At 30.4% G+C, this 26,523-nt stretch overlaps 1 protein-coding gene across 12 annotated transcripts in view; it reads right to left on the bottom strand.

Annotated features, from left to right (window-relative positions):
• Nucleotides 1–26,523, bottom strand: part of LOC130894006 (uncharacterized) — a 37,165-nt gene that overhangs the window by 5,002 nt on the left and 5,640 nt on the right. For 2 of the 12 annotated variants that reach the window (XM_057800500.1, XM_057800492.1), the window contains exons 2-9: nt 16,858–16,979; nt 16,290–16,456; nt 8,608–8,815; nt 8,301–8,430; nt 7,608–7,675; nt 6,158–6,307; nt 3,255–3,549; nt 1,653–1,889 (exon numbers count right to left, since the gene is read on the bottom strand). In XM_057800500.1, the coding sequence (XP_057656483.1) occupies nt 1,653–1,889; nt 3,255–3,549; nt 6,158–6,307; nt 7,608–7,675; nt 8,301–8,430; nt 8,608–8,815; nt 16,290–16,456; nt 16,858–16,866 (1,264 nt within the window). In that variant the 5' untranslated portion in view covers nt 16,867–16,979. Of the gene's footprint in view, nt 1–1,652; nt 1,890–3,250; nt 3,550–6,157; nt 6,308–7,607; nt 7,676–8,300; nt 8,431–8,607; nt 8,816–16,289; nt 16,457–16,808; nt 16,980–26,523 lie in introns of those variants that run through there. The other 10 variants (XM_057800503.1, XM_057800494.1, XM_057800498.1 and 7 more) reach the window with 7 other exon arrangements.

Here is a 26,523-nt window from a genome sequence, read left to right as displayed (position 1 = left end):
TCTAGATCACTTTGACAGATTAGATTCTTCAGAATCTGATAATGAAGAGCTGCGAGAACGTATAATTCGTCCACGGGGGAATTTATTTTGATACTCTTGAAGAGATTGATGTTTTTCGACGTTTCCGAATAAGCAAAAATACCGCTCTGCAAACATCGGAGAAAATAGAACGAGTTCTGGAATTTGAGAGTGATAGGTAAGTTGTTAAATTCATAATGTTATTAAATTTTATGTTTTTCTTTCATTTTATATGCATAATTATAAATACTTTTAAGAAACCAACCATTGTCTCCCATGATACAATTGCTGCTGACGCTGCGCTTCTATGCTACTGGAAGTTTTTTAATACAAGTTGGAGACTACTTAGGTGTAAGTGCTTGTACAGCTAGGCGTGTAGTAAAAGCAGCTATATGTAGCATATGCTAACATGCTTGGTATATGTATATGTATATATACAGTATATGTAGCTATATGTATAGTCTTTTTAATGAGTACGTATTCTCTATCACGTTCTTTATGCCATAGTTAAATGAATATGTATTATTTGGAGTATTTTCCAAATTAAGTAAATTCTTACAGTTATGTCTGTAAGTTTTTTTTATAATATTGCTCAATACAATTGTCTAAACTGAATGAATTTTTTTATCTCCTTTATTATCTCCAAGAAATCCATAACACCTTTCAAAATATCTGAAAATCTATTTGACAATTAGTTTATTTTTTGGGAGATTGAGATTAGGTTAGAGTGGTACGTATTTACCGGGTTTTTGTGTGTTTGTTATATTTTTTTTCTTAGCAGCTTAGCCATTAATCAAGACTATTGTAGAGTTGATTTAACTGTTATTGTTTTATTTTTAAAGATCGTACTTTCTATTCTAAGATCCTAATACCAGGTTATGCCGTGGCTATATGCAAAAACACAAATCGAAATACCAAAGAAACAGGTATTAAAACTTTGGATTTCCAAAAAATAAATACTTGGCGTCAACTCAAAAATTTTCTATTTTTGCCCAATAATTATACCTATTTTATATTGTTGTCGATTCCATTGTAAAATTGCAAACAAAAACTGTTTCAGTCTGGTTGGAAATTTACATATATATCATTCTAGAAATTGTTCTGATGTGTTTTGTAATATTTAGATACGATACCACATATTTACGTGTTCCATTCATTTTAAAAAAGAAAGTTCCATTTAATGCAATGTATGTAGGATTAAAAGATTGTTTATTTACCCACATATGATTTGCTGAAATAAATAAATAAAATTTACTCATAATTTATCAGACATAATATTTTGAATTGAATATTTTCAATTGTGGTCTAATAATATTTTAAAAACTGTGCATTTATGTATCCTTATAGAAAGTTTCCTTATCAATATTTTTATCTTTATGTTTATATCAGGACGCGTAATAATTTTATACTTAAATTTGCGAACCGAAATATAAAACACAGTTATTCTTCAAAAAATCGATGAAACACAACTTCAAATTAAATCATTTCCAACATGTTATCATATGTTACGTATAATGTGAACAAATTTATAATTTAAAAACAAGTAAAGATCTAACTGTTAATGCGCGATGCTAAATTTGTCCGATATTTCAATACATCATATCTCAAAAACACAAGAATTCTAATAGTTTTACCTATACTGTTAGTAACACTATACTGAAGATCTTCGGGTACAGTCTGGATAGGATTTTCAAAGTGCGGAACGCTACTCGGTAAGCACACCGATAGATTCAATAGATCAGAAAAGTTGGGATCATCTTCTTGACTTTCCGAATCTTCCTTGGTTATTTTGTGTCTCTGCAGCTGCTTCGTTTTTGTGGAAGCGATAGCCGGAACATCACAGACATTTTGACTTTTGTTTTCTATTCTACCTACAAAGTAAAAAATATAAAAAAAATAAGAGCAAATTCATCAAACATGTCGTATTAGCACTTGCTAGAGGTTATCGTATTTGATCATCACAATTTAAATAATAGCTGCTTCTTAGGACGTATGGAACTTAACACATATAGAAACATTAAACAAGTCAGAATAGAATCCAGATGTAAACAAAGAAGTTAGTTTTACACCTAACCCGACACCTGTCGGAATAATTCTACTAAAGATATGGAAAAAGTTGATTCGATTTTCAAAGGTTTCTGAAATCGCGAAAAACGCCAGATTTTGTGATTAAAAAAATTTTTGGGACGAGATCAATGACTAGATATTCGCGAAGAAGACAAGAAAAGTTAAGTAAATTAATAAGAGGGTGGCAACAATTGGATCAGTCAACCATTATCAATAAACAAATTTTGGATTCATTACATTTGACGAAGAGCCAAGAATATCGAAGCTCTTACAAATCCAAAATTTTCTATTGCATATAAAATTATGAATGTGTCTACTAGAATGTAGGTATATATACAAGTCGGCTAATTCAAAAATGCAGTCGGCCCATTGTGACAAGTAATTGTCGGGAAGTGTACAAAAGTTATGGGGAAGAGAAATTTCTGAAAATTATTTCTGATTTTCCACAATGGCCACCAAGGGACATAATCACCTTCTTGATTTTTTAATCAAACGTTTAATTTGAAATTTTAATTTCAACTGATGCTCATTTAATTAAATTGAATATTTCTCTTCTGTCAAATTATGTTATTAAAAAAACTTTATGTACTTTGAAAATTAGTTATAAATTATTATAGGTACCAAGCAATTGATAACTAACTATACAAATTCAAAAAAAAGAATCGCACTATTAATATTAAACTTTTCAGGAAAATCAGGAAAAACTGCAATAAAAACAGAATATAAACCGACGGTAAATAATAAAAACATATGGCTTGAACTTGATGATCTATACCACGTCTCAACACTATCTCATATAAAGTTACTAGAAAAACCGTTGCGACTAAAAAAACCAAGAGAAAAATGGTAGTCAACGACGATTTTCTTGCAACGACAGTTGAAAACGGAATCACGGAAGTATTAGCTTTTTTCACCAAACCAAACAAATCAAAATAATGCTTATCAAGGAATAAGTAAATTTAAATTATTTTCAATATTGGACTCAATTAACTTCATAGAAAATTAAATAGATCACCTTTTTTACTGAAGTAAATCACTTGATAATATTTCTATTCATCGTCATGAACGACAACTACTCATTCAAAAATTCTATTTCTCAAGAACCTGAGTATGTTAGGTATACCATGCGTAAGATTTAACAATAGATTCTTGTAATTGTATATACCGACCTTTCGGTAATTTCTTGTAGGTGCATTGTGTGACTATGTGTGTTGTACCTGTTCTGGTAATACCTAATTCATTATTTGGCACTGTTGAACTAGATGTATCCAAGGTATTATTCGTTGTGCTATTTTCGACGTAGCAAGGATTATTTCGTATTGAGAGAACCTGGTGCTGTGGAAGCTGTTGCTGTTTTGGCGATGGAGTTCTCAATAATTGATGTGCTGGAGTAACTGGTGCTAAGCAAGGAGTGCTTGATTGAGAATATAAACTCGGATTGGGACTTTCTGAATTCTGTTGTAGCTGAAAAATTCGGTTTTATTAAGTAAACTGTTTATTATCTAAATGCTATGAATCTAAGCTAAGGGGTTTTAATGGTTAATAACACATAAAGAAAATCGAACAAAATTAAGGTAGTTTTGAAAAAACATTTAGTTCAAAAAGTAAGAGAATGTTCGATAATTATCGGTTCTCGATATTTTTAAAAATGTTTCAGTCCCCATTCACTTCTCTGTGAATGAAATTCACCAATATTTGATTTACTTTCTTTATTTTCTTATACTCCATTAACTTATGATTATGAGTTAAATGTAAAATTGAAAACGTAGTGTCATACCTAGTAAAAATTATTAGAGAAATGTTGAAGCATATAATCTTGATAGGTAGCAGTCCTTTATGTTCTAAGTTTTCACATTCGTATGGGATAAATATCTATCTATAATTGTGGCGATTAGCATAAATTAAGCTTCAGTATAATGGAGATGTGGATCTATTTGCAGTATAGTTTCATATTGTAATCTGTAATTAAAATCTACAATTCTAAAAATTGCAGATTACCTGCATGAGATCAACGAATGGTTCTGGATTATTCTCGATGAGGATACCTAAGAAACTGAACAACTAAAAATCAACACTAATCTGTATTATAGAAATAAGTCCACATGTTGATTTGATTTTTTTCTTTTGGAAAAATTAATATTCGGGTACCCCAAGTATGGAGTTTGTTGATTCTTGCTGAAATTCAAATTGGTATAAATTTTTGTTGGTTAGATAGCATTGAATTTTTCCGAAAACAAATAGAATAGCAACAAGAATCAACAAACTTCATATTGATGTCACGTGTCTATTTGAATATTGATTTTTGAATTATATGAGTATGATACTTTTCGAAAGAAAACCAATTTTTTTATCTTAATTTCAATCCCGATTATGAATACATAAATAAGTATTTGAAAGCTCGGAATATACATATTAAACGTTTAAATATTTTCTTCAACCATTTACGTATATATTATATTTTCAGCGCATTTTTTACAAAAAAAGCGACAACAAACGCAAACATAACAATCAGTTGAGCAAAAATAATTGGTTACCAAATTGAAATTTTTATTTATAAATCATATTTTTTTATTTCATAAACCAATTATTTTGAGAATCGTCAAGAAATAATGAGGATAAAATTATTAAATAAATGAAATGTACACTTCTTGTTTCACTTTGCCACTAAGAAAACGACACTTTACATAATTTTTATTTGATACTTCTTGAAATATTCCATTAAATTATTAATAGTTACAAGTCTGACATATTTCACTCAAATTGTCCATCATTGATAACTGTTTTGTTCCTATTTTCTAAAAATTCTCTTTTTTTTGTATTTGATTCTGTATTAAGAATTCTTAAATTTTTATAATTGAATGTATTTTTTTTCTATTTTATCATTTTGTTAATGCTATTTTATTTTTTCTTCCATATTAATGAATTTTCAATCTTTTTTCCAATATTAAGATGAGGTACTTTGGTACACAATATTATTTCTTTTGTTTTTGGGTTTTCTAGATTTTAGTTTAGTGGAATATTTTGATTATATATGACTTGTTCTATTATATTCATTTAAATAATTTGTTAGTTGTTGTGAAAGTCAATAATCGAACTCCATAATATGTGCTAAAAACATACGATGAATGAATTTTAATAATAGAAATTATTCACGCTGCATACGATTGATCTAGATGGGCCCTATCTATATACAAATCATATTTTGAGATAATTGAAAACAAATTTTAATCTGTTTCAGTTTGTCAATCAGCAACTATATACGTTCTAGTGGATAATGTGAACAGCCAGCTTTTATTTACTTTCCCATACATCCACTCATTGCTCGCTAATAAGAAATGTGATAAAAGTCATTCCAGAAAAAACCTTCTAATATGCTTTTAGTCATGGATTCAATATTGGGATAAGTGTATTACTAGTCAAGGGCTGATATTAATTCAAATTCGTATTTTTCTCACAACTCTAAATTCTAGGTTCTCCATACATGTTTTAATTTTTTTGTACTAGTTCGCCATATATCAATTTTTTTAAATCACATTTTTATTGACTACAGGGCAGTTTTCTTTCGAACTTTAATCAAAGTCTAGGTCTCTATTTTCTGAACCACTTCACTCCTAGGTTTAAAAATGTGACAAGACATTGACGGGTGAGGAGATTGACATGTCATTTGGTGTTTTTGATGAAATACATATTCATTTTTCTTATTGGCAAATAATAATTCTGTTTATTCACGAGTAAGTTACATGTAATGGAAAGTATGAGATAAAATATCCAAACATTATAATTTATAGCAATATACCCACTATTCAGACGAAAAACATTTTTTTCCTATATTGTTGGTTTTTGGATAATCGAAAGACGAAAGAGTGTTCCAAAGAGGAATTGGATGATTCACACAAAAAATCTTAAATCGCTTAATTTTCAAAACGAAGTAACCAAAAATCGTTACTTTCATAATTCTCAATTGTTGAACTGTTGAGAAAAAATTGTCCAAGCAAACAAGATTGGATTATTTAAAGACTTTATTGGGTGAACTTCGAGTGACAGACTTAATTTCAATTGTCTGGATTCTTACCTGAAAGTAATCCCTGCTAGATGTAGAAGATGCAGAACGTGGTAAATTTCGTTGATTTAGCGGTTGTTGTGCATTTTGTATTAGATGTTCAGTTGTTATCTCTTCTAAGCTACCCATATGAGAATAAGGAGGAGGTATAATAGAGTTCGCCTGGAATCGAGAGTAAACATGAACGTTAATAATTTTTGGTTATATATGAGCCGTCTAAAATTTATCAAGTATCAACCACATGTAAAAACCGAAATAAACCGTTTCAATTCACTTTATTGTGTCGCTTAGATTCGATGTGAATAGTATAAGTTTTATTTCAAGTGTACCTTTAATGGACCATTTTCAATTTTGGTGGATGAAAGGAAATTTCAAATATCAGTTTCATTTTATCAGACTCTCTTAAAATGTCCACCCTGACCATATCGATAACAATTTTGCATGTGTAGTTTCAGGTACATACACAATTTTGTTTCGTTTATATTTTCAATCCTTTTTTACTTTTCCTAGAACAAGCTATTTAAAAGCATATTATAACCTAATGCTGCTTAAATGATTATACCTCCGATAAGCACATTATTTGAATATTTTTGATCATTTAAAAGTTTAAAATACTCATTCATCGTAAATTGAAATCTTTCAGATTTCAAGAAACCTGTTAGTAATACATTATTTTGCACCGCTAATAAGATTTCGTGCTGCAGGTGGTGCTGCTTACACCAAGCAAAACAAATCAGTTATGAACGACAAATATTTATATATTTTGCTTATGGGTCCTAGATCGAGTCGCAGAGGAAGAACTTTAAATTAATATTGTCACTAATATGGTCACTGAAACAGAATCTAAATTCCACAATAATAGTCTAGTGAACAGTTTTAACTTTCATTATTATGATACTGAAAATAGACATTTGTTCCATACCGTGGGCCATCATTATAGATGAAACATAAATGTGTTTAGTGAGATTGTGGAAATCCCGTAATGGGTTCCTATTTTTTCAATAGTCGTGACTAGTAATACTTTAGCACATTTTCAATTAGCTGTAATAAATTATCGAAAATAGAATATTTCCATTTTTATCGATGCAGTTTTCGGATTTCATTTCATGGAGGCAAGTTAAAAATATAAAACACTCCACCGACTTCTTTTGATAATAGATAAGGTATTTGCTACAGTTACAACTGTGACACATTAGACTATCATTTGATGCTACATTCTGTAATGAGGAAATGTTAATTCAAAAACCTGTATTTATTTTTTTAACTGTTTTAATACTATGAGTCATTACTTTTTTGTTTATCTAGTAGTTAAAGTACAATTCCTGATATATGACAATAATTATCTTGATTAATTAATTAATCATACCTAATGTCTCTAATTCTATTCAAATTTGGTCTTTATCAAAATTCCCAAACTTAAAAAATATATTTCTGTAAAATTCACATTATTTTAATATAGTACCTCGTTAACAGCGTTGCATAGAAAACTGGAGCTTAGGGAGTCTATCGTACTGGTTGCCGACAGTGACCCTAAAAAATAAACGGTTTATTGTTAACTTGAAACTCAATAAATAGCAAAAATCATTTTCTTGTAAATATGTGAAATATTGCAAAATATAAAGGGCCTACAAGATGTAAACTAGCTGTGAACGACAACTTCATTCACCAATGTATGCAATGTACATAATTAGGAGTGCCAGAAACTTACAACAAGACATGAGAACCGAAATAAAAATAGCCTTAAGATTCTCTGGCTATGCGGAATCTCATATGGAAAAACAAATATATATCCACCGATAGTAAAGTACGCATTTAAAAAACAATCGTAACATCTATACTCACATATGCAGGGGAAGCTCGAAGCGCAAAAAAACAAAAGCAAAGAACATGATGAGTTCGGCAGAGAAGAAAACATTAACAACCATTGAAGAAGTCAGTCTAAAGACCAAATAAGAAGCAAAACTATAAGAGAAAATTTGAAAATTCCGGATATTGTATGAGACGACAATATTGGAGAGACCGCGTCGACAGAATGATATGAGATCGATGGACTGAATGGGCAAAAAATTAAAAACCGTGAGCAGTTGAGGGTAGTCATTACAAACTTTTTTTAATAACAAGAATTTTGTGAAATTCTATTTAAATACGTACTTACCGGCAGGCCTCACGATGAAATTTCTAAAATACTGTACCATCAAATAGCCAGTAGAACTGTTGTTACTCTTTGTTACTGGTTCAGCATTATAGCTAATAACTAGAGGGTATAAATCAGGTTTGGAGGTCACCTGAAATGAATAAAAATAATTGTTCATCCTCAGAATGATTGGATATTGTTAAATCGAATCATACAGTAAATAATAATGAGAAGTATTATATATTATTCTCTTTAAATGTGTCAGACACGTCCAATTTTAGGATATGTTTATGAAAAAAAAGATATTTATATGGTAATGAGCAAATACCTCGGAATAAGGCGGCGGTGCTTGATGGAAGCTATTACATCTACTATATTGAGGTGGAGGGCAACACGAAGTAACTGAGTCTTGTTCAGAAGCTCTTTCATCTCGACTATGATCCTTACAACAGAATCTGCCTTGATTGTGCTTCCTCCAAAGTGAGCAAGCGCAGAGAATACCAGCTACCGTTGCTGTCACAGCAAGCCAGAAATACCTAAAACATTAGTATAGCATGATAAAAAAAACAAAACTTTTTAAACTGAACTGGACAGGACAGAAAAGATGTTGACTATTCACTATATATTCTATAAAACAATCTTATTCAACAGAATAGGAGCTGATAAAGGAGATATCCACTTTTGTTAATGGAAATAGATTTATTATATCGATATATTTGCAATATAGTGCAAATATATCGACCAATATAAATATAAATAAATTATATAAATCTTCATGTTATTATAATGCAACTGGCAAATATTGAAGGAATAAAAAATCGCAAGATACAAATCATAAACTAGGAATGAAGAACGAGGCATACAAATTAAAAACATAACATATAGAAATTTTGGGAGACTGAAAGTGAAAAAAAAAATATTAATGAGAAAAAAAGAGGTAAAGTAAGCAGGTAACTTAAAACGAACGCTACGGTGATATTATGTAAAATCAGGACGTTGGAGGAAAATGGCTTGAAATTGAGTATTCGAAGTAAAACCAAGAAAGGTAGGAAAAGTAGTGCAGAAAATAAATAGAAATGAAGAATGAGGGATTGTGGCTAACAAAGAAAGCTAGTTACTGTCTAGGGGGAAAATAATACAGATAGAGAAGAGAATTGAAACGAAGGACGTATAATTGGTTGAACCTTGCCACAATTAATTACAGAATTAGTCAGAACACAATGTAATTTGAAAAATGAGAGATGACAATTTCGAGGCATTACTAAACCAGAAAAAGTAATACGAAAATTAAGAATAGGATAGTATACAAAATGAAATAGCACTGGAAAATAATGGTGGTGATAACACAGTGGATGAAATATCAAAAAATCAAAGTAACCATTTATTCTGGTAATATGTCAATAAAATTGATCGGTATTTTTTGAATGTGATAGGTAAGATGATTTTAAAATGAATAAGTTTATTTTTTTGACATATAAAATATATACTAATTTGAACAACAAAGCATCAATGATGATTATGATGAAGCTCAAAACAATTGGGATGAGCTAATCAATAATAAACGAAATAGTAATGTAATTTCCTATTTTTCTACTAGCGTTTCAAAATGAGTTACCTACAGTGGATAAAGTTCTAAGGAACAGTTTATTATTTGAATTTGAAATTGAGAAATTTCGTGAAGAAAATAGAAAAATTCACTACCTGGATGGAACATGGGTAAACGCTGGGATAGAACAGTGTCGAGTTTTTGAAGGAACTCCCCATATGGGTGACGACCAAGGAGAATTACAGGATTGTATAGTATTTTATCAAAGCATTTCATCGATCTCACCTTTAACCTCTTTTTTATAGATATAGCGACCTAAATGATTTCACGTATGTGGGTTTCAAATGTTGTTTATTTATAGAATGTTTTATTCTATTATTAAAGGTTAATTAATATTGGAATAAAAATTTCTCCCATTACAATTATTTTATTCAAGGTATTTGGTAATTGTAAGTTTCCCTATTTTTTGAATTACCAGTATAGTATTAGTATTGACCAATTTGCATTTTATTTCAAAAATTTGTTTTGATGCGGGTTCAAGGAAAATGATAATTTATAATATAATAAATTTTTTGAATTTGTGGAAACCGGTAAGTTAGTGGAATGCAACTAAAATATAATAAATATTTTTTTTATTGTAATTAAACCCGACTTGTTGTTATTATATCCATTTTTATAGCAAACTGATACACCATTATACGAATTAGAGGCAGTAGTTAGTTTAATAATCAGAAACCCCTCACGGAAATATTCTTGATAAAGAAGTGAATTTTCATTGAAAATATGATTTCTGTTAAAACGAAAAGTTTTTTGTTGATTCAAATTAGTGTTGGTACGATTTACCGGTTGTCTTTTGGGTCTGGAATTTGGATTTGCTATAATTTCTGAAGAACGATTGTACATATTTTGTTGTTTATTCTGAATCTCTAGATTTGGTCTCATTCGTTTTGTGAATTCAGGGTTTGAATTATCCTAAAGAAATTCTGAGTTTAACGTTGAGATTGCCTTCGACATGAGAGACATTATTTGTAGTATAATCGTATTCTTTAAAAAAAAATAAATGATTTGGGTTGACTTTGTCTAAGTCTATACATATGTAAATAATTTGCTATAGGATCACCTCAAGTTGATTCAAGAAATAACTTATTGAACCCTAAAAATTTATTCAATTTTTGGATATAGACCAGTTAATAAAGAATTTGGAATTATTGATGCTACAAGATAATTTTTTGTTATTTTCTTATCTGTTATTAAGTAATGTAGTTTACTAATAGCTGAATACATTTTTGTTTCTACAATTTGATTTCGAAACAAATCTCAAGTACGATATTTATTTCGTTGTTTTTATGGAGATAAATTAAATCATCTAATAAGTTTTGCCATTTAGCTTACGTTACTAACCAAATGACATCTAATACAGTCAACACAACTGATCTCTACCTAGTCAGTTATATATTATATTGGTACATTCATTCGTTAATTTATCTTGAAAAAAATCAGACTTGAGTGACCGAAGTCCTCACTTTTTTGTTATGTGGCTCGTGAAATTACTGATTTGCAAACATTTCTAGAAATTTTCATACTAAACACACTGTATACACTATCACTACACCAACACTCACAATTACACTGTCTGGCGCGCATTTCGATAACCAAGTATCGTCTTCAGAGACTGAAGATGAACAGTTTACGTCACTTTTTCAATGTGTTATTTATCATTATTAAAAATCATAATTTTCGCTACATGAAATGACTGGGTACTGGATAGAAAGATAAAATGGAAGAACGAATTGTGAAAATATCAAGGGACAAATCACCAGCGGGACAAAGAAGCCTTGGAAGACCTAGGAAAAGATGGAGTGACAACCTCCCAGGTGACTGAGCAGAGGCAATGATGTGAAGAAAAACAGGCAATGATGCCTATACACAGCAGGAAGAAGAAGAAGAAGAATTGTAAAATTAATTTTTTCATAAGAAGAAGTGAGCATTTGGCTTCCAACTTCGCTTTTTAGTACAGCAGTTCTGAAGCTAACGAGTTTGAACAAACTAAATAAATATTCTGTCTTCAATAATACAGAAGTATCTGGTTTTTATTTTTTTTTCCCCATATACCCAAAATACTTCTTGTAAGCCCACTATTAAGGTTCTCGGTGTGTTATAACAAACGAGACTACAGGTAAACTGGAGTGTCATAAACGTCTAGAATGTCTAGAGAACCATGATCCACCACGACCGTCTTATAACACTAGCACATAATTTACTGAGGTACTATCTTTCTTTCCCCTTCGGTAGCAATATTATGTATATAATTTCTGACCCATTGTTCATGGAAATTATTCCTATAGTGTATTCTAGAAATAATCTGTAATATTTATCTTTACTAGCGGTATGAGAAACTCGTCGTTTCAGTAAGTTCCCAACTAGTTACCTCCTATTTCCATTCTATTACCGCCGTAAATAAGAAATCTTTCTGCCACTAATTTTGCAGTTGTCTCAGTTTCAAATATGCTCTATGCAAATATTCTTACCAACAAACAGTTCCAAATGTCAGATATGGTATACTTCACAGACTGCAACAATTTTTGTACCATATTTCTCGACCTCTCGGAAATATATCTCTTCAACTGAAAGCTTTTAGTCGACGTAAAATGGTAGTGAACAGTATACTCGAAATGTACTCGAAGGAAAAAGGGAAGACTCATCTGATACCTACACGAAATTATAATTCCGACCACTCTGGCATAACATCCGCGAGTAATGGAATTATGCGCAAGTTAAGATACGACAAAGATCGGTCATAAAATCAATGGCGCAGTCAGTAGGATTTTCGGGATTCAACTTTTAGCAGTTAATTTTTCGTATTAACGCTTAACCGAAAATATCGAACTTTTGACCGGTTTAATTCGAGCTACCTGTATTGTTCGAGGGAATATCAGAAATAACCAGATAGTTCAGAACCGATCAATCACTTTGAAGAAGAAAAGAAAAACGAAGAGTACATCTTGGGCTCAATACTACATCGATTAAACCTATAAGAATTAGAATTAAGAAGTAGAATTAAAAGATGAAAAAAGTTGTCCTCCTGTAAGTACCAATATTTTTCCTTAATTTTCTTTTCCGATAGTAATTTTATGAGTGACCTAAATATTAGTGATTTAGAAAAATTCTAGAAAGAAGTCTAACTTTTGATAGTAAAACAGATAGTCCTGCAAAATCAGCACTCAATAATAGTAATAATAATTTAGAAATGCCTTCTACACCAGTTAATTATCAATTACTAAAGCTCTACTTAGATTCAACTCCGTCTGACGATGGAAATTGTGAAAGTCTAATATCAGTTTTTGCTAGTGAAACTGACGTAGCTTTAAATACATTTTTATTAAAAGCTATCCTAGGAAAAATCATAGGACAAGCTCAGATATAGAGTTAAGGAACATGAAAAGATGTCAAAGATGCTTTAAGTTTAAGTTTTGGCGATCAACGAAATATTGATTGTCTTGTTCAAGATTTAATTAATTTGAAACCTTTCAAAAATGAGCCACCATATAATTTTGGCATGCGTTGCCAAGATGCACGCAGTTTAATTATTTCAAAATTAAATTCCCTGAATAATATTAACAACATATAATTCAATTAGAAAATTATAATGACTTCAAAAACTTATATAAGAGGATTCCCTTTACCTTTACAAACAAATGTTAGATTAAGAGTACTAGATAGTTTAGAGAAAGCAATGAGTTAAGTTACTGAGGAAGGAAACTTCATGTATTCTACTCAAAGAAGTAATCAATTAAACTCAAACACTACTTTTAGGCCTAGTTTAAGAATGACCTCTGCTAAAACTAATTATAGACAACCAATGCCTATCTCTTCAGCCAATTTTAGTAATAATCACATCACTTTAGACTGAATTTTCAACATAATAATAATTCTTACAATTGGCGGCCAATAATAATTTTTCTATTCTGCGTCATCCCTTTTTCCAATATCAAAATCGTCAACAGATTTTCCAAAATTCCAACCGTCAAACGAATTTCCAAAACCAACAACGTCAACTAGATTGTCAAAGTCAAAACATTCCTAGACAATAAGTTAATAGACCTAATAATTCACAAAATTATAAGCCAGAACCTATGGACACATCATCGGGCACAGGTAAATTTCATACTAAATCTAAATTCATATCTAATGAGTAAATTTCAATCAAGCTATTGATGATTTTAATGAACAAATAAATGATAATTCTGAAACTCCAGATTTAGCTTACAAATGTTATAAGCAACGCTTTTTCCAAGAACCTTTCAATATACAAACAGCATATGGAACTTCCTACCATAACGGTATACCACAAAGTTTTACAAATGAAATAAAACATAAAATAAACTTGACTGACGATACACCCATATATACGTAATCTTACAGAATTCCTGAGATTCATAGAGAAGAAGTAAACAGACAAATCACGAAAATGTTAGATGAAGGTATCATTGAACCTTCTACATCCCCCTTTTCCTCACCAATTTGGATTGTTCCAAAAAAATAAGTCGCTTCTGGCAAGAAGAAATGGTGATTTGTTATCGACTATAGAAAACTGAACGAAAAGACTATTCAAAATCGATATCCCATTCCACGAATACATGAAATACTAGATAGACCAGGTAGAGCTAATTACTTCACAAACCTTGATCTTGCTAATGGATTTCATCAAATAGAAATTGATCCGCAAGATATTGACAAAACCGCCTTCAGCACCCCACAAGGACATTTTCACATCAAACGTATGAGTTTCGGACTTAAAAATAGTCCATCTAATTTCCAAAATGTCATGGATAACGTAGTACGAGGTTTGACTAACGAGACTTGCATAGTTTATTTTAATACATAGCACATCCCCTCAGGCACACTTAGAGAAATTGAAATCTGTATTTGATAGATTAAGACAACACAATTTGAAAGATCAGCTCGACAAATCGGAATTTAAAAAAAAAAACAATTATGTATGTTCAAATACAACCTCCAAATTTTCAAAAAGATAATGATAGTAATTGCTTGAATACCCCCAAATCCTTTTGGACAAAACATGATTCGAAAGACGACTCTGACGATGAAACTAGACACTCAGCAAATGAGAACAATAGTAAAAATAAAAATATTCAAGACATAATCCTTACGTTCCTCCTACGGTGACAGAAACAGCCACCAAGCCAACATATGGATGTTTTTATTTTTGATGGAAAAAATTTTTTAACTTTAATTGATGCTTTTACGAAATTTGCACAGGCAATATTAATTCCAGGAAAATACGCAGTCGTTATAAGTAAAGCACTAATAAAATATTTCGTTTCTTTTGGCATTCCTCAATTACGTTATATAAAAACCAAGATTATTTGTTTGTAATTTAGTGAATAAACGTCTTTATTGTGATTTTTCGCTTTTTAAAAAGTATTTTTCGGAGTGACATAACATCATTCGCACTTTCTAAATTATTGTTGTCTTCTCAACCGCAGCGAACGACAATTTTGCACATACGATCGGTCTACAAACTAATTTAGAATCTAACCCGCCAACAAAGCTAAATATCCATTATCAGATTCGTCTTGATCATAACTATCTATTGATGGCACATCGCGCCAATCCATGTATGAGACCTCACAATTTTCTTCGTAATTTGATATTGATAGGGTAATAATAAACTGGAAGACTAAGCTCTATAAACCGAACTTTTTACGTGATACTCAAAAAGAATGCGATACTCATAAAAGTTTATTGCTAGTGGGTACAAGGTAATTTGTTAAATGATAGACATTTTTTGACAAAATAATGCTTACTTAGTAGAGGCGTATAGTCTGTTGAGAAATAGAAGGATTGAAAAATGCTTTCAGTTTAGAATTAATTCAGATAAATAGCAATTTGAGGGCGGTTACTCATTTATAATATTATTTTTTTATATACCTGCTCCTCTACAAAATAATCTCAGTAAAAAATAATACTTTTTCCAATACATTTTTGCGATACCTCTAACGCGAAGATCGGTAAGAATTGGTCCTATTTGTCGGCTCGTTTTAGACATAAATCGATTTTAAATTATAAATGATTATCATAAAAATGGAATCCATCAAATTATATTATTGTGGGAAAATTCAAATCTGAATTCCTTTAATCACTGAAAATAAGAAGTTACCACATCTCAAATGTGACACAGGGTATAAATTATACCATTCAAACGTTTTTTTTTATCTTAATAAAGAGCTACATACATAGAGTTGTCCTGGTTAAAAATTTTTCAAAAGATTTTCCCTTAAGTAATAATCAACGCAAAAAATGAGAATTGGATATCATGAATATCGTATCAATTAATTCAAATAGCTTTCATGTAAATCTTTTCTACCTTTCTTTCGCCTTCTCCTTCTCCTAATCTTTGACGACAACAACAACCAAATGTAAAATTCTAAAAAGTTACTTGCCAATGTCCCAGAAATAGAGGGTTGAAAACTGTCCCATGTTGAAGAGAAGCTCCTGCGGATCCTTTAGCAAAAGGTTGATTAAAAAGGAAACAGCAGCCTTGCTTGCAGCACTCCTTAGGAGGTGAACATGTCCATTCTCCCCCCTCACATTTATTTTCTACTAACTGCTGTAAAAAAAATTAATTTCAAAAAGACAATTGCAACTAAACAATGTTGTTACATCAGTCGGATACGTTTAGCTTCGAAATTCAATGATAAGAAAAATGCATCGTGAACAAACAGAACGTTCATTATTCATTTAATCAATATTTCACAATAAAATCTGTTAACGGCATATTTGATTAGTAGTGGAATTCTTAAATAAAATGTTTTATCATCAACATAAAATAGTATACGTAATACATCCTTTATACTTAACATTTTATTAATCCAAAAGCCATTCGAAATTCTTAAAGTCATTTTTGGAAAAAAGTAGAGGAATTGTAATATTTAGGATAAATCCAAATGATATTTGTTTACTTGAATACGCATAGTAAAATTTTCATTGGAACAAGCTCTTGTATCTTACCGTAGTCATAAGTACAGGAAGATTGGTATTGTTGGTGGCACAATAACAGAGTACTGTAGCATTGCACCTTATTCTTCGGAACCTCAGTTCGTCGTTTGCCAAAAAAATTGGAAGACAGTTGGCTGAAAACAAGAAAAATACAATTTAGATTGGAACAGTATGGAGTGAAGCCAGTTATGCACCTAGTTGAATACAGAAAAAACATGAATAATAAATTTTTAGAGATGGAAACAAAATTGATAAGAAAATTCTTAACAATCATGAAGCTCATAACCAAAAATACAAAAACATACCATCAGTAAAACATTATACTCAAAACAGATCCCATGGACTTTTGCAACGATAGAAAGTATCAATTAGATGAAAATCGGACGGCGGAAGAATTGACGTTGATTTTAAAGGATTAGGCTGTGAGCATGTGAAGGAACCTAACAAGTGAGTAGTTGCAAGAAAAATATTATAAATAAATGAAAGTTATTATTGATAGTGTTGTTTATGGAATGAAAATAGCCCTAAAGAGCTGCAACGGCATTTTTATCACATAGCCGCGATAGAATTAGCTTGGCGAGATGGGGAAGATGCTGCTTGCTTTACTGACTATATTGTATCGAATCAAACAACGATGGCTCTGTAACAAATCGAGTTGAATATAAACCTGTATTTAGCAAAACTTACCAAGGTGGTTCAAAAATTTGTATTAATAGAAAATTTTCAATAGAAAACAACGACAGCAACGTTTGTCCTGAGAGATTATTTAAAAAATTGATATCAAAAAGGGGCTCAAATATATAAATCAACAGATTATTTCTAAGATTGAATCGTCACTACAAATCCAATAATCACTGGTATGATAATCTGCCCATTGGAAGAAATACCATTCAAAATTAAACAAAATCATATGCCAAAGCGATTGGCTTGAATACCAATGAAAAAAATTACTAATCCCTCCAATGATTGACTACTATTAGTCGATTGGACAAAAGTGGTGTACAAGAGCAATAGCCTACGAAAATTATGGGTAACAACAATGCCAACTCTACTTGAATATTGTCGAACTACATCATAATCAAATTATTAACTGCATACGTATTGGAAATACATCTTTATCAGTTAACTATTGTTGTTTTGTTAGCACTTTCAAATAAATTTTTTTTGCTCTGTATTTTTTATACAATTAACAAAAAATTTGCTATCCGAATAACCCTCGAACATTGATAAATGCTCAAATATTCATAAATTTTTTTCGAAGAATTATCAATGTCCTTGACTTATTTCTACTGAAAACAAAGATAATGGGATAAATAATGTACTAAAAGCTCATCTACAACCTAGATTTATGAATAAATTAGATGGTTGGCTGGTACCTAGAGCCTATAGAATTAGTTTTTAGCTTTAGTATATTATTATTCATAAACAAACAGAATAGTTTATTAACTTGTTTTTACGTATTTTGTGCTCATTATAGAAAATAGTCGAGAGTATATTATAATATTAACAATATCAAATACCTATTTGAATATGGAGTCCCTTATTTTTATTATACTTTTTTTTAAATATTAACAAGTGTATTCATTTTAAGGAGAAGTAATAAATGGAAAAGAAAAAACAATGTTTAGCATTGCGTACTTGACGAAAAAAGCCCAAAGAAGGAAATACCAGATGATTCATATAATTCTTCCTTTGATTTTATAATCATATTAAAAGGAAATATGTACCAAAGTAGGGTGTGATTGCATTGTACTTTTATCCTCGTATTCATAACTTTATTCTTTATCGAATAAGTAACTCTAATAACATGTCAGTTAAATGTTTAATAAGTATCCAATGTATCCAAATTGCCTCAGTAATTATTGTTTATTATTTTATTACACAGTTTCCTAACTTCTAGATGATTTTTAGAGTGTACAACTACATTGTGAAGAAAAACAAAAATGTGGGCACTTTGGCGCCGAACTCCTCCAAATTGGCGCCATTCCCTGCGTCTGTAGCGCCGTAATGTCGCCTTTGGCACCGGCATCCACGATTCCACAAATCATGTCATTGCACTGTTTTCCTTTCTATTATCTCTTTTTTTCCGTTCCACGGTGATGATGACAACTATAATTCATTCTGTTAATTCTATGTTATCATAAAAGATTTATGCATTCTCAAGATTACAATTATACAGGGTCCATGTCAATATGTTAAAACGTATTTCTGTCTTTTTTTCTTCCCAATTTATTAGATTTGGAATAAAGTTTTCTGAAGGTCGGTAATAATTGATGTTAATCAGAGAAAAGAGCATCATCTATGCTTATTATCTTTTATGTTATCATCGAAATTGAATAGTAAAGTACGCCCACCAATAAGGTGATCCGACGATATTAATAGCATACAAAAAATATGGATTAAGGCAGATATTTATCCAACACCTAATAATACTGATGTTTTGTTGAGAGAGGACTGATTTAGCACGAGCAGAGAGTGAAGATGGCCATCGTTTCATCTACAATTATAATTTCATAAATCGACAGGTTAGTATTGGTAGGTACTCGGAGCCTAATTACCAGCAGACGCAACGTGATGATGAGTAGGGCTTCTTCGAATCAAACGTAAGCGTTACATCGATATCATTACACGGATTTCAGATGATTTTAATTAACATAATACATTAAATAACACTGAATTACAATACACATCATATAATAGTAAATTTCAATTATATAATGCAAAATTTCACTCACATTTATACTAATATAACTTTGAATATATACTGTATACTGATATTTGCAATCAGGATGATTTATGTAACCGGTTTGTTTTTTTTTAAAAAGCCTTTGAAATCATTTTTATCCCAAAAAGTCCTTAGGGTTATAATGAATGGTTACAGTATCATTACCAACAAAATTGTTGATTATTTTTCGTATAGTAGGAATGGACAATTATTAGATATAAATTAATATGGTCATTATGTATATATACAATCAACTGTTCCTGAAATATAGAAAAATATTGAAGAAAATGCACTGGTAACGTTGTAACTACGATGACATCAGATACAGCGAAAACGGATTTACCGCAGGCTGGCAGATGTTGACATATTTAGACATAATAGAAAGACCGCTCACGACACGATCAGCACGCGGGGCTTTATTATTACACAGCTCTCATTAGTATTTTAATATAATTTTCAATAATAGGGAAAAATTCATCTTATCCTACGTCAATTGAAAATTTTCTTATCGAATTGCACGTTTCGAGAATTACAGTTTCTTCTTGTTTAAGTAATCATAGAGATCAAGTCGATTGATGTTTTGTTATAACTTCACAAAGAGAAATCATTATAGGCATAGTTTATATCTTTTCAATTTCCATGTACGTTTAATTTCGATTGCAAAATTTTCAAACTCTAAGACCTTTTCAGTTTCTTTTTATATTCATGCTTAGGCAGTTTTCTCGAGTTTCAAGTCTACGTCAGGCCTATTTTTATCCACCGTTTTTGTCTGTCCCAGTATAGAACACAATTAGTTGTTTCTAAAACTTCTAGCATATATTTATGAAAAGAGGTTTTTGTTTAAACAATGTTTTTCATTAATTCGTTATGTATAATTTTTGCCACTTGTTTATGATGGGACAGATAAGCACGTTCAGAAAGAACGGGATAAACCTCTGTGATGTGGTGTATAATTTCTACTGATTTGTAGACTAGTAGTAGACTTCCTGCATTTATCGTTTATTTCTTGTTCAAGAATGACGCTTTCATAGTGTCTGTTCAAATAACTCGGTCTTGAATACTCCTCTGTTTTAATAAAAAACTGGACTTATCAGACCTATCCCTATGTAGGTCTGCGGGATATTTATTATGTAGGGCTTCTGCCATGTGAGTCGACGATCAAGAAAATGTCTTCCTCTTTTTTGGTTGTGATCGTGAATATATGTTCTGAGTGCAGATCCTTGATTACGGCATAGTTTGAAGATGTCCGCTTTTATAGAGCAAATGATTTATCCAATATTTTCACAACAAAGTTTTCACATTTCTTTTGTTTTACAAATTCTGTCAATGCCATCTTGTATATCTCAGTATAAGTTGCTATGTAATGAAAAAGCTGCAATATTGTTTGATTAAAAGTTATTAATTGTCCGGTCCAATTGGAGGTAAAGAGAAAGAGTAGGGAATATTGTTGATGTTGCCCTGCCTTTGTTGAATTTTATTTCAGGCTTGATTATGATTAGTATTAGTTAGGAGACATAATTTTGTTACGAAAACTGTTTTTATTTAGCATTCACTTTAAGTGCAGTATGCTGGAGCTCTAGGTCGACTAGATTTGGATTAACTGAGTATATATTCAAAGGAGGAATACAGCAGATAATACAGTTTTACCTTGCTTGCTTTAACTTGCTACTGAGATCATGATATCGGTAAGTTTTCAAATTCCAAGAATTCCAATACTTACGAATAATTGATTCTTGGTTGGAAATGAGAATGGAAACGTAGTTGCATCAGATCATCAAAAAAAAGCTCTTTAAGATTGCAGATACTTGTGTCTGTACCTGAGAAGGTATTGTAATGTGTATTAGAGAAAGTATTTAATAGACAAACGCCAAATATGTGAAATGTTTCCGACAATTTTTCCCCAAATGTATGTTTAGGTAACCAAATAGTATTGTGGATATTGAAATTGAAAAAAATTATATAAAAGGTTGAGTTTATTGAAATACTCAATTTATAATATACTTTTTTCCAAGTTGTTGGTGAAGAGGAGCTTATGATATATCTAGCTTAATAGCTTGATGCAATATCACCACTATGTAGAGATATCCTTCGCGGTGAATCTAAAATTGATTTCTTGGGATAAGAAAGAGGGAATTGGGTGTGTGAAGGAAATGAGTAATTTTATTGTTTCGAACAAGGGAACAAGGGAAAATCCGAGCGAGTTATAACTTGCTAGTTGCTAGTTAGATTAGAAGTGTTTTTTTAGTTAATTCTCAACTTCTCAACGGAGGATGTAAAGGTAGCAGCTCTGGAAGTAACAATGGTGTCAAATGCAATAGTTTTATCCTTAGAGGCGAGGTTTCCAATGAAATATAATTGATTAATGATTTGTGAGACTGGAGTATTATGCCATTCTAAATGTAGCGAATGTATAAATAATATTTCGATAAAATAAACTTTTAATCATTTCTTTCCATTCGCAAAATAAAATAAATAATAGTTAATTACCATGTCATCTAAAAACGAGCATCGTTGAAATGAAAATAAAACACGTCCATCAACAAAGTTTTACGAGACATTTGAAATAATAGAAAGATAAATTGAAATGATAATACCATCGTAACATCAACTTTTAAAGTCGAAGGCTCTGAATCTACTCAGTTTTTCCTTCGATAACTTAGACTTAGAGGCTAAAAAGTATTGTAGCTATTTTGAAAAAAAAAGCAACCTTTCTCACAATTTAAAATGATCACACGAAAGCTCTTACTATTGTTACAGTATGTACTGGCCAGATAAGATATTTGTATCTTGAAAATTATTATTCATAGAGCAAAAAAAGACCATGGACAATATTTCCAGATTTTTGAAATGGTAATTAAGAACATTACCTTCATATTAAAAAGTTTATTGAAATCCACCAAGTAAATGTTTCCAAAAAAAATATTTATATATAATGCGATTAGAGGTAGTAAAATGTTTTTTTGATAAAAAGCTGTTATTCTAATTGACTCAATTTCAACAAGTTTAGTCTCGTTGGAAAAATTATTTGTTGATCGATTGAATCCATTTTATTTGTGATATATAGTAGAAACGATGAAGGTTTTTCATAAAGTGTTTCAATACGTCAACACAATCTTCATATGAATCAAATAAAAATTTCTGTGAACCCCGTGGAAATAATCGTTATGACTAATCTTCCAAAGGTCGGCCTTTCGGTTAACATCTACTTATTTAGCAAAACTCTTTTAAAAAAAATATCAATATACTGGGTAAATAAATTGCAAAATCAAAAATCAATATTAGATATGCTGGCTTATTAATGGAGTCGCATTTCTATTACCCATTTATCACCTTCAAAGACTGAAGACTCTTTCTGAATAACGTCGTTATGCAAACACACATCAGAGAATGTAATTGTTGGTGTTGGTGTATTAGTACTGCAAACGGTGTGCTAGTGAGCATATATTACTAGTAACATTTTCTTGGTAGATTTCTGTGAAAAATCATTTTAAAACTAAGATAACGGTTACATCCCTTGATGACCATCTTCCACCGTGTTCTTTTGGTCACCTTATTACAGAACATTTTTATAATTGATAGAGTCACAGTCCTGATGGCCTCTAAAAAGAAATGAGAAGTTTAAGATGATGTACTGATTCTAATTCCCTCTTAATCACATGAAATGCGTTTTGAGTATTTCTTGTTTTTGTGATAATCTGAAACAGCCATGATAATTGCTAAATAATTGTAATAACTAAACAACAATCAATAGGTAACTAAAAGCTATGAATAGTAAGTGCATGTAGCCAGTTTGTAAAAATTCAAATATGACATAAAACATATTATATAATGAATCAAAAGAGACGTTTTGAAAAATCAATGATTCAACTTTTATAAAAGATAACTATTTCTAAGAACCTCATCGTAATTTATCAATTATGAATCATACCAAATTATATACCGAAAGTGAAAATTATCTTTGAAGACGATAATTTTTTTATTGTAACTCACATCAGATAATGGCAGTGTACAATGTGTTCAGTATCAGATATTAGTTTCAAATCAGGTCAAAAATTTTATATTCGTTAATCATAACCTTTTTTAACACATTTATCCAATATTATAATCAATAACATCATAGACTTGATATATGAGGAATACATTCAAGTATCAGGCAAGTTGACGCCGATTTTGTCCTTTTCATAATTATCATTTTCTTGTTATTTGTTTCATATTTCAAATAGCTCATGAAATTCTGGAGAAAAAGACTTTTTCAAAAATATTTACCTTGTCAATACTAGACTGCATAATTCAAAATTCAAACTTTATCTTTGTTTCACACAAATACAGACTATTTAAAAATTCAATAATTATCATATTGATATGAAAACGTTTAGATATTTTAGATGATATCAGTTAAAAAGTGATATTTAAAACATTTGATTGCATTCGCGAGAAAAGGTGTGTTTTTAAAGCCAAGAATGTAATATATGTTACATCATGAATGTGATAGTTTTTTACTGTTTTGTTCCCGTAATTTATTTGTATGTATTTGTTATTCGTTTTTTCTTTGTATTTGCAATTCAACCTCTACCGTACCAAACGGCAATAATAAAATGTCAGTTTTTAACAAATAAATAATAGCCAAGTCACAATTATTTGTTGAATGATTAGATATAGACGGAGCAAAATTATTGTTTGCACACAGAAATCAAAATAGCTCAAGAATAATTATAGGTATAGGGAATGCTTGATAAAAAAAAGTATGCTAGTGATATTTTTCGATACTCAAGTGAAATACTTAATTTAAAATTTACATAAAATACTACTATTAATTTGAAAAACCCTAGAAAATAATATATTATTAATTGAATTCACCCTGTATCAGATTCAATGAACATTAACTAAATATATAATTTCCCACAATTTTTATTACTATTCGAATGCTTTGGTTGCAACAAATGTTCATTCTTGAATTTCTCTTATTCTGTACTGCGTATTGAACTTGAAATTTTGTTTATAACTTTTTAAATACCGCATAGAACACATCATAACCTTATAATATTGTAATGGAGAAGTCAAGTTGATTCTAAGTATGCAATAAAATATAGGGTGTTTCATTTGAAAAAACTTGACTACGATATGGCACAGCATTATGGAACACCCTGTAAGATTTCGAATAATTTGAAAATGTGAAGACTAATTATGGCTCTAATCCCTCAAATGTTCGAATTGATATCTCAAAGGATGAAAGTGGCACTGAACTGTATCACACTAATTGATCCTGATTCAAACATACTTATTTTTTTTATGTAAGAACATTAGTCGACATTACTCATAGTAGCTAATAATACTATGAGAAGCAATTAAGCCTTTCCACCACGTCAAGTTACATCCACTGTGAAAGTATTCAAATGTTCCTAATATTATTTTGGGGAAAACTCTGTTCTATTATCAGGAATTTCATCCTAGTCAAGATTTATTATAATTTGATGTATTGATACACCTTCGACTGGTTCCAATTTATCAAAATTTCTTTCACATTTGAGATGATATTGCATAATCTAAGTGTGGTGTTTAGGAGACGCCCAAACAAGTTCAATGGAGTTAAAATCAAGGTGATATGATGCAATCTCCAAACTATTGTCATTATGTTGATCTAAAATTTTGTCAATTTCATACATCGGTTTGTATATCCTGATAATAACATATGAATTTACTTTTAGGATATTCTATGAAAATGTAATATTTCCGAAAAGTGACCATAGAGTTTCATTTCCTCTTTTCTGCATGTTTGACATTGGTTTGTGTAGCCCTTCATAACGAGCTGGTACGGAATGTGAAATAATAGTTGATGATCTCTGGAAACTTATCACTTATCATTGTACCTTTCCTGGTTTTTCATTGATTTATTAAATCAATATTGTAAAATGTGATATTTCAATCCTTAATAGGAAGGAATGTGCTCAAGTGAAATAATCTAGCCATCAATTAATTAGCAGCTCATTAGTATTAGTTAGCAACTGAAATTGGGAAATTATCAATATTACGATAAGGTGTCTGTTTCCAAAGACAAGAAAAACATATTGAATTCAACCTCTAAGTCTTCATCTTTAGGAATTACTTTCTGCTAACACTGTGTCATTTATTACGACGTTTTCTCCTAATCTCTTCACATTTTTTAACTGTATTTTCATGTTTCAATACGCGTACGCAGTATAATATACACTATGAATAATAACAATAACAAGCATAAATCTATTTAAAACTGTTGAATATGGGAGGACCACAAATATGTCAGTTAACGAAATCAAATATTTATTAAATATACACACTAATGACCTAGTTGTTCCAGTCAGGCTTACTGTTACGAACAATTCCACGTTATGGGTCCTGAAGCCGGTCCTGTTCGGCTATAGGAGAATTCCAAAATTTGCCGAAGACTCGGCACGTTTGATATACGTTTGTTATTTATCATATCAGGCGATTTGTTTACATTGTTTCTTTTCAATTAATTTCTAGAAGTCTAATTATTAATTTTTTTCGTTTCTTTATTTTCTAGAATTTTTGATTAGTTTATAATAAATAATCATAGTGAACGGAACGATAAAGAAGAGTAACCCAAGAATTTAAATAAATTATAAAAGTTATTCAAGTGTTAGTGATAAATAATTATTATAAGTTAGTTAAGTGTAGTGTAAAGAGTTTAAATAGATTAAGAATGTAAGAGAGACAGTGTTTAGGGTTAATTATACTTAGATACCTGTCTTTTCCATTAAATTCAATTAATTTTCTTATTATAAAGAATGGAAGCAGAATGATAATTTTTATACAGAATGCATAATTAAGTAGTATGTAATTGGATACTTATATATAGTTTGGATAGGAAATTAATTCCTTGAACATTAATTCTGTGTGTGCTATGACCTGACTTACCCTATTTCATAAGACAGAATCATCAATAAATTTTATAA

The sequence above is a fragment of the Diorhabda carinulata genome, chromosome 5 (genome assembly GCF_026250575.1).
Source record: "Diorhabda carinulata isolate Delta chromosome 5, icDioCari1.1, whole genome shotgun sequence".
NCBI classification, from domain to species: Eukaryota; Metazoa; Arthropoda; class Insecta; order Coleoptera; family Chrysomelidae; genus Diorhabda; species Diorhabda carinulata.
This window is presented reverse-complemented; position numbering and strand designations above follow the sequence as displayed.